The sequence below is a fragment of the Perca flavescens genome, chromosome 4 (assembly GCF_004354835.1).
Source record: "Perca flavescens isolate YP-PL-M2 chromosome 4, PFLA_1.0, whole genome shotgun sequence".
Taxonomy (NCBI): Eukaryota; Metazoa; Chordata; class Actinopteri; order Perciformes; family Percidae; genus Perca; species Perca flavescens.
Genome location: NC_041334.1, coordinates 27,825,389 through 27,835,124, shown reverse-complemented (window position 1 = coordinate 27,835,124; position 9,736 = coordinate 27,825,389). Strand labels below are relative to the sequence as shown.

At 40.7% G+C, this 9,736-nt stretch overlaps 1 protein-coding gene across 5 annotated transcripts; it reads right to left on the bottom strand.

The window, feature by feature from the left end:
* Window positions 1–879: 879 nt before the first annotated feature.
* Window positions 880–4,312, bottom strand: zgc:113184 (uncharacterized). 5 transcript variants are annotated; one of them, XM_028575185.1, is made up of 5 exons: window positions 4,116–4,312; window positions 2,386–2,487; window positions 1,922–2,056; window positions 1,461–1,831; window positions 880–1,357 (listed from the first exon to the last, which is right to left on the bottom strand). In XM_028575185.1, the coding sequence occupies exons 3-5, from the start codon at window positions 2,031–2,033 to the stop codon at window positions 1,190–1,192; spliced, it is 651 nt and encodes a 216-aa protein (XP_028430986.1). In that variant the 5' UTR covers window positions 2,034–2,056; window positions 2,386–2,487; window positions 4,116–4,312; the 3' UTR covers window positions 880–1,189. The 5 variants fall into 5 exon arrangements, with proteins under 5 accessions (XP_028430986.1, XP_028430988.1, XP_028430985.1 ...); XM_028575187.1 differs by having other exon boundaries at window positions 1,922–2,050; XM_028575184.1 differs by having other exon boundaries at window positions 2,394–2,487.
* Between the last annotated feature and the right edge of the window lie 5,424 nt (window positions 4,313–9,736).

Below are 9,736 nucleotides of genomic sequence, written 5' to 3'. Positions count from 1 at the left end.
AATAATAAACTGAATGATTTAATTAATCAATATTGTTTTGCTTATCCAAGCTTGTCATAATTAAAGCAGACCTAATAAGTAACTTTGGTTAGAGTGATATGCAGAGATCATCCAAGAGCCATACTTCCATGATCTGAATATTTTATGTATATACATTCATTCGGAAATAGCTATTATTGTCGCTAAAGATTTTCCTTATAAGATACAGGCATTAAATAATGAAATTTGTAAATTGGATCTAAAACCATGCAAGGCAAACAAAGTTAGAGTTACACAAAGTTGCAATATTCACTGGGAAGTAAATACTGAACCCATTTCAACCATTTCATAATGTTTTTGAAGCGAGAATCATTTTTGAATCGAAAATTGATTTTTAATTGAATCTCAAGCCTGAAAATTGATATTTAATCGAATCGTGACATTTTCTGAATCGTGCACCCCTAGTTGCAATAATTAACATTTGCATAAAGCAAGCATATTTGTCTGGTCCCATGTTGATAAGAGCATTCAAAACTTGAAAAATATCCCTTTTAAAGTACAGAACAGATAATAAATGTGTGATTAATGAGTTAACCATGGACAAGCATGCAATTAAATATTTTAAATCGATTAATAGCCCTAGTAGTAGTACAATGTTTTCCTCTTAAGTAGAAGTACACAGTAGTTTACAATTGAGTTGCATATTTTTAAGTGCTTTAGGGCCTTATGTAAGTTATTTCAGGGTACAATGAGTTAGAATAGTAACATAATTCTATATTTTTCATACCTAAACATCATAATAAATCTATAGCTGTTTGGGGCTCCTTTACCTTGGGCTCCTAGGCAGTTGCCTAGCTTGCCTATAGTAAAGTCTGCTCTTGATGTTTTTTTCCCATGAACCCGTTGTTTTTGACCGTGAGTAGACTTGGGTATGTGACGCAACTATGTCATAGCAGGTGTATTATAAGTAGAAAGCTGCAAGCAGCAATACCACAGGCCAAGCAATCGGCCCGTCCCGAACAGGCATGTTTTGAACACTGGACTAGTACAATTAAAGCATAGGAAGTTTTCTACCTTTCATTTTATATCTCAGAGACAGAAAATGATCACACAACAGCATCTGCACAGTGGACCATATAGACAAACGGTTAACCATATGACAAGCAGTTCAATTTCAAACAGAGTTACACCTGCTCCACACCAGTTAAGTCTAGGTGACGTGGGTGTAAAGATGTCGTAGGAACTCTCCTCTGGTGGTTGTGTCTCCGGGGAAAGCTGCCTGGCAGAAGTCACAAACTTGAGACTGCAGTGCCACGTCTGACATCAGCAACCCACCAGACTGACTCAGGAAGTCTCCAACCAGGGAGGGACTGCTGGTCTGACACAAACAGAGAGGAAAAGACATGGAGTTTTTTGAGGGAGAACATGGTAAAATCTAAGGACTGATTTGAGAAACCCTGTCCACCAGAAAAGACACCTACACTCCCTGCGAGCTTTGTCCTGTCACCTCTACGATGATCTGCTCGTCCCGGAGTATTGGACACATCAGAAGAGGCTCCTTGACATCTTGTGGAGTCAAGGCTTAAAGGGGGCGCAACCATTTGCTCCAACGTCCCGTCTTCCATTCCCTGACGAGGCACATCCACAAAGAGCTTAGACATATCTTCAGCGAGGAGGTCAGAAAAAGTCCCAGCATTTCTAGAGAGGTGATCAACGCCACACTGTGCTTCAGGGTTGCGTGCTGTGACTGTTAGTGGTTGAGGCCTTCCATGGAGATATACAGGGGTTTCTTTGGTATACTGGATGGGGATAGACATCATATCACTCAACTCTCCGTTAGGAACAATGGCACCTACAGACAGAGAGTTTTAGATGTGTTAAGTGAATCATGACTGATACATGCTTATGAGCATTGGAATTACAATAGGTTTCATTTATGGACCTTGCTGCTGCTTCAAAGCCGTAGTGAGATGATGTAGCAGAGCTGCCTGTCTCAGGCAAAGTGACCTTAGGCAAAGAAACTGCTGGTACAGTTCACTGTACGCTTCCTCCATCTCACTAGCTCAGGGATCTGCAGCTAGCAAATAGAAAAAATACATGAATCTAATATACACACATTTTATACCGATGGGTGACAGGAACATAAGACTCTACAGCTGAGCTAGTACTCCGGTACAGTGGAGCTTTGAGCTAAATGCTAATGTGAGCATGCTAACATGGTAAAAATGACAACGCTAAGGAAATATTTGCCATGATGGCCATCTTATTTTGCTTGTAAGAATTAAACAATTTAGTGACCCCTCGTACCCTGAATGGATAAAGGGTATGAGGGGTCACTAAATAGCAAAGAGATTTTAAAATCCTACCTCTAACATACACTACACTGTATTGTATATCAGTACTGACCTACGTACCCCTCATAAACTCATCTGTCGCTGCTCCAAGAATTCAAGACTCCTCGTCATTCCTTACAGCTGTGTTCAGCCTCCTCCATCTCCAGCAGGTTTCCTGATCAGACAGACAGTCTCAGTATGTAAATGTAGCCCATTTACGGAGCACCACAACAACACATTTGTGTCCAACAGATGAAGCCTTACCAATTACAGTGACTGTATGACAAGTCTGTTACTCCTTAGGTAGGCTAATGGAAAACACTTGGTGTGTTGGAAAATGTTAACATAAGGAAGTAGCTGTTGAAAACAGGGAAGTGAAACCACTGTAGTATAAAAAGGAACATCACCATCACTCAGTACGGTAAATGAGAGTCTGCAATATTTTAGCATAGACTAAAGAGAAAAGAGCCAGGCTCTATTTTTGTTCTGTGCTATTTTGTAATATTTTAAAATGTTTGACTGTCAATGGTTTTACCCTCACATTGTTCCACAGTGTCAATCCTTTGTTTTTGAATGAAGCTTTAATATAAGTTGAGTCAATTCAATTTTATTTATAATGTCAAATCACAACAGAAGCTATTCCCAAGGCAGTCTCCCGTCTAACCAGGACCGACCGTGCTGAACTTCCGAGATCAGACAATATCAGGCGTGTTCAGAGCCACAGGCCGTAGGCCTAGTCAGGAAGACTATCCTTTTGCATGCTTAGGCCTGTAGTTTTATTTCTCATGTATCCGCATTCAATCTCATCTATCCAAAAGCTCAGCAACACACGCTTACCTATTACCTTACTCATTATCTAGGTACCTGCTGCTGCCTCAGCTTAAATATGTTTCTCTTTCTACCACAGTAGCCTACATTCATGCTGCTGTTATGCACTTGGTGCGTCCGTGGCTGTACTATTTAAATCTGTTCTCCTCTCTGTTGCTGTAAGATGGAATTTCAGTGAAAATCGTCGCCCCTCCACCGCAGTCATCAGCCACCACCAAGATCACCAATGTGGTTGGACTCCATGGAGGGGGGGGGGTTGTCTTGCTGCTGCACAGGGCAGACGACGCTCCTCGATTACAAATCTCCCTGTAGAGTCTAATTAAGCGCCAAGATTTAAACAAATCATCTGTTATAATAAACATTTATCTTTACTTCATTCACTTCTCTCTCCTGATTAAAATGACTTTAATGAGGAATGTTAGAAGAAGACAGAAGATGTTTCATGCGTGCTGTCCAAGTTACACGGCATGCAGAACAGGCATGTCAAGTAGCCTATCAGCAATTGTTTTGTTTTTTTATTCTTTGGTCTCACACAAAGATGCAAATCAAAAATGCATCCATCATCAGCTGCCTCGAGAGCTGCCCGACAGGCTTCTTCTCAGTAATGCTTTACAGAGTGACCCTTATGGAAGTGTCTCTTTAGTTTCCTTCCTTTTTTCCAACACTCATGGCCATGGGTGTGCTACATTCCTTAACTTATTTTGTTTATTATATATGTTTGAACAATAGTAGGCATACAGAATCAGCTTCGAAACGTTTAACTGTGTAGGCTCTATATTGCTATATCCGACCTTAGATTAATCCTTATTGTGTAATTGTCTCTGTAATGTTTGCTCAGTTTCACTGAAAAAATGCGGAACTCAAACTGAAATTCGTTTTGCTTTCGGCTTCTTTTCCTTTCCAGCTGTGAAACTTAAATAATGCAAGTACGGTTTCCTCTGTAAATCATATATGAAAATATTAAAATGTACTTACTTTAAGTAGCCTATAAGAGTATCCCGAACCAAAACACGAGTTCACCTGCGTCTAATTCAAACAAACCTGCCAAAACAATACTTCCTGTTTCCTTCAAACTAAAAGGCACAACCTTTTCTCGGGTTAAGCTGGCCGCAAATTTGTGTTTCCAAGGATGGCGTAAGCATGACCCGTCGTCAGCTGCCACTGATTGACTAGTCTACTGGTTGTCTTCGTTGGATGGATTGGTTAGGTTTATGCATGAATACTAGGATAAGACAATCAGAGGTAGATTAGGGCGGGTCATGCCTTTACCATCCTAAGAAAAGAAATACCCATAGAATTAGAATTATTTTATTTTTATAGCCTATAAAAATAATTGTATTTCTATGGAAATATTGCTTTGTGGACATGCAAAAGATATCTCAACAAAAGACTTTGGATTGAAAGTTTGTGTTGTGAGGATGTAACATTGGATGAGCACGGACAGTTCACATCACCAAAAATGTTTTTTAACATTAATATGAGTTCCCCCAGCCTGTCTATGGTCCCCCAGTGGCTAGAAATGGCGATAGGTGTAAACCGAGCCCTGGGTATCCTGCTCTGCCTTTGAGAAAATGAAAGCTCAGATGGGCCGATCTGGAATCTTGCTCCTTATGAGGTCATAAGGAGCAAGGTTACCTCCCCTTTCTCTGCTTTGCCCGCCCAGAGAATTTGGTCCACCCATGAGAGAGAGAGACATCATGGCTTTCAAACGAGCAAAGTGGCAGTTGGTCAAGGCAACACCCCCACCCTTCACCTTGCCCCCCCTCTTCAGATACAGTATTAGGGGACCACTAAGGTCTATATAAAAGCATCCAAAGAGCACCATGTCATGGGACCTTTAAAATACATTAGCCAAAGAGGGACATACCTCCACCTTTTGTGCTTTTACACTTAGTGGCACCGTGACGAATGCCAGGGGGAGATTACTCGCGACTGCCGGCAGATTTGAAAGCCTGTTGAAGAAGGAGGATCACGCCTATCCTCAAGGACATGTAACGGAGTCGCCAAGGAAGTTAAAAAGAGAATTAAAACGACAACGCGACAAAGCAACAAGACCAAAGTTAATATTGGAGTGGCTTTTGTTGAAGTTAAAACACGGCTTATGTTTTGAAAACAATGTACTTGCTAGATCTAATCAAATAACTACACTGATTAGCATTGGTCTGGCTCACACAAACTTATCTTCTAAAGAATTAATTAGGTCATGTCTGTTATTTAGCATAAAGTTAGAAGCTCTAAAATACTTATTGTTTAAACAACTTTAAGAGCCAAAGTTGGTTGATTAAGACAAAGAACGAGTATTGCTGTAGATTGGAAACAATTGACACCGTCTCGGTAAGATCCTGTGACCGGGTGTAGCCTCAAGACACTGATTGGGAACGTACACGTTTTCTTTTGAGAGACATCTGACCAATAGGGAAAGATTTAATTTGAAGAACCACCCAGGTGGAGGGGAATAAATGTGTAATCCGGGGAATGTCTCAGGACTACAAGCCTGGGACCCGACAAGGGCACAAGGTTTTGTAGTCCGCTGTTTACAGTGTATTTGTTTGTCATGTCACAGGACTGTTCTTCTGTGACTCCGCGAGGAGAAGCATGAGATCAGTCCGCTGTCAGCTGCAGTGTAACATTTGTGTTTTGACTGTCGTTTTCATGTTGTTTTATTAAACCTTTTAGTTAACTATCAATTCGACCCAAGCCTCTCCTTTCTCCTCCAGAAATCAAAGAACGCGTCTTTTAGAAAATTCTTAACACTTTTCCAAGATGGAAGGAGCAAGGATTTTTAAAGGGACGCCGAAGTTGCCTGCTTTCTTCTCGATAGGTAATTTAGCCTATTTGTGTAAATTCAAAGTTTTATAGTTGCTTGGCTAACGTTATGCACAACTATGGTTGTGCATAACGTTAGAACGACGTCTAGGATACTTTTCCTCGCGTCAATGATGAAAAAGGATTGTCTACCTTGTAACATAAACGTAATCGTATGTGTCGTGATTTCCCTGGCAGACAACTCACGTAATGTGCAGTTGTAACACAGACTTGTGTAAACAATGGAGATACTAAGAGCTAATTTCGGTTTCATTGACATTGTTCATACTGCCCAGAGAAATATATTAAAAACACAAACCTCCGTTGCTTCTCTCCTAAGCTGTAAACATTGCCTTACACTATTAATCTTGTACAATATACAGAATAACAATAGCACTGATACTTTTCTAACATTAGATTGCATATGTTTAGAACCTGATAGCTGATGTTAGCAATGAAATGGTACCAAAATAACGTAAAACTATTATTACACTGGAAGGAACACTCATGGACGAAGTCATACTTCTTGGAATAATACGGCCACCGTAGGAGTTACAACGCGCTCGGAATGGGAGGGGCTAGAAAGTAATATTCAGTTGGTTGTCATATGGTCACATACAATTTCACTGCTAGATGGGAGAAATTCTTACACAATGTAGCTTTAAAATCAAGGAGGACATGAAGGATTAAAAAAAACATGGACTCTTCAGAAGAGGTCATTTTCTTGTAATTTTAATGCAATATAAATGCGAAATAGTATGTTTAGAACTTAGCAGAGGTGTCAATTCCAGGTCCAGAAAGTAAAAGTCCTGCCATGTGTTTATTCCACCAATGAACTCAGCCAGCTGATTTCACTACTAATTAGTGAAATCAGCTGCTAATTAGTAAAATCAGCTGGCTGAGTTCATTGGTGGAATAAACACATGGCAGGACTTTTACTTTCTGGACCTGGAATTGACACCTCTGGAACTTAGTACCCTGACCTACAACATTATTATAAACTGAAGCAGTCCTCTTCATCTCCAAAGCTAAACGCTGTTGTTTCATTTCTCAGCTGTGACGTAAAACGCATCACTCACAAGTGAATGTTGCTGGATGACACCATTTTGTAAACATAGCGAAAGAAATAGATATTTAAAAAAGAAAATAAAGAAATACAGAAAGTTTTGTTTTGTGTTGTGATAATTAATTAGCTTTGCATCAACTCATTTCCAGTGGGTGGGACAAGGGTAGCCACTAGTGCGCCTGTAATATTAAGACTCATGACACATTTGCATGTGGCCCCAGCCTGGCCCCTCTATTTGAAATGGTTTAGATCCGCAACTGACGATCTTCACAATGGTTGGTACAGTCATTAGTTTTGCAGGACAAATTAAAATGTTGGCCTGATGATGGCACTAGAAAAGTTAAGGGATCACCAAAGTTATTAATTCTGGGGATGTGGTAACCAATGTGAGTACCAAATTTCATGTCAGTCCATGAAGTAGGAGATAATTAAATCAGCAGCTACTGTGACAAGAGCTCTCCACGAAAAATGTTCAGTCATGTTGAGTCCTGTCCCATTCAATGTATGTGCATGTGTGACATTTTAGATGTTCAGTCATGTGTTGACTGTAGCCGATATTGATTTAAAAATAGACCAGCATTAAGTCAACAGAGTCCTGTGGGTGGCAGACTGCCTTGAAGGCCATCCAAACACTTAGAAGGAGCAGCAGTTTTAGCCCTCAATGTCAACCCCTGAAAGCTAAGCTCAGAGCCACCTTGTGATCAGAGGGGTGCTAGCTCCCTTTGCTTCAGGCTGGTTATGTAACTCTGTGAGAGTGATGGGCAGCCTTCATCTCTCTGATACTGAGTTGTGTCTTTGTCAAGTCTCTTCTGCTCAAAAGGATCCATTTGTGCCATTGCCTAATTTTTGGCTGAAGAAACAGCTGCTAATATGCAGTATTTGCTTTCTTATTGTTAGTTTCTTGTGTATAGCATAGCATCTGCTTGCTGACCTGGTACAGTGTAACGCTAAGTCAGAGCTGCATTGATTAGGGGTAACACTTTATAATCCAGCTTGCGTTTTGCATTTTGTTGTATAAATCAAATACCAATGAAATACTTACAGGTTCTTACAGGCATGGGCGATTTTAGCCCCCCCCTAAATTTCATCTTAGCCCCCCTAAAAATTCTAAAAAACTTTTTTTTTCAATCAATTTTGGTGCTTCAAGTTAGAGTTGCGGACTGGTCTGTTAGTGACAAACAATTACAGGTTCAAAGGGCTTGAGACAGGTTTGACAGAGGGAGAGCAGGAGTGCGCTTGTGAAGTTTATCATTGGTGGTCCCCAGAGAAGAAGTTTGTTATTTCCTGGCGCAGATTAGAACCCAAATTGAAATGTAAGCAACTAAAATTGCTGAATGTTAGAATATTGTGTCAAATTGGTTGTTATTGTGACTTATAAAGTCAGAATTAAAAAGCACCGTTGTTACCCTCTGCTCCTCACCACGGGGCTTCTCAGGTGCTGCAAGCAAATCACTCCGGCCAAGTAGCAGAAGTAGCAGTGCTTCGCCTTCTGAGAATATAGTTCCCAGTATGCGCACAACCGGCACATACGGGTACTTCGCTAAAAGGCTAAAGGTTAGGCTGAGTGTCGTCTGTAATTAATCAACCTGTTAATAATAACCAACTGTTCGATCTGTAAGCTGAGATCTAGTTGGAGATGACAGTCTGATGCTGCTAAACTGTTCCCTTCCCACTAAAGCTAACGTCAGCTATCCATCAGTAGTAACTGTCACCAGCATCATTTACCACACTGACTGACAATATTCACGTTTCTTATGAGCCTCATATATAGGTGTGAAAGTCTTGATTAACCCGCTACACAACATCTGTTTCTCTCCTGATGTGACAGCGCGGTCTATAGCCTGGAGCCAAAGCTCATCTATCAGGATCTATTTTAGGTCATGGCAAGAGGACAAATCGAAGACAGGGGTTTTTGGATGTATTGCTGGTGCAACAAACTACTCAGCAACCTTTCAGCATAGTTATTAATTCAAAACGGTTTGTTTAAAGTAAAAGTTTGGAGTGATTTACATTTCCTCTGTCGTGATGCTGTTGTCGTCTATGGGGAACGCGGGATTGTTTTCCCCTAAAAGTGGGCGTGAATCTGTTCAGAGACATTCTATGACGTTGCGCCGGTTGTGCGTATGTATACGGTTAGAAGATGGCTGTGTCTCATGTGACCTTGTTATTTGTACCTGCTGTGACTATACAAATCACAACGCGTAATTAGGAAAATGTTGGCGTTATTTTGTCACTTATTGGGAGCAGTAGGCTAGATGGAGCCGGTTACCTCCAGGATCTGGGCTAAGCTAGGCTAGCGGTGGGTGCGCCAGACAGAGTTACGACATGCACGGAGATGAGAAGGGTATGTATGGACTTATCTAACTCTGGGGGATACGGTGAATAAGCTAAAGTCCCAATAAGTCGGCGTGTCTCTTTAATAGTGTCAAAAAACGTTAGCTGACATTGTTGTTCAGTAGCTAGCTCAGAGATGATCAGATAATTAAATTATTGATTTAGCAGGGAGGGTTAACACTTTTGCAAGGCACTGTATCCATGTCACATTCTCATTAGGGGCTAAGCCCCCCTAAAGGTTGGATCCTAGAATCGCTCCTGCTTACAGGTACTTACATTTACTGTAAAAGAAAAAAACACTATGGACAACAACACAATAACAACTAGGTATTTTAGATGAATGTAGATGGATTAAACATAGCCAATCCAAACCAATTATTTACCATTCTTG

What these genes read in the sequence shown, in the direction of transcription:
- zgc:113184 (XM_028575185.1), bottom strand. Translation starts at nt 2,033, where the DNA reads ATGGAGGAAGCGTACAGTGAACTGTACCAGCAGTTTCTTTGCCTAAGG. An exon ending in GGCTTTGAAGCAGCAGCAAG is followed by an intron (nt 1,832 to 1,921) that starts GTCCATAAATGA and finishes CTCTGTCTGTAG; the next exon opens with GTGCCATTGTTCCTAACGGA. An exon ending in GGACAAAGCTCGCAGGGAGT is followed by an intron (nt 1,358 to 1,460) that starts GTAGGTGTCTTT and finishes TGTTTGTGTCAG; the next exon opens with ACCAGCAGTCCCTCCCTGGT.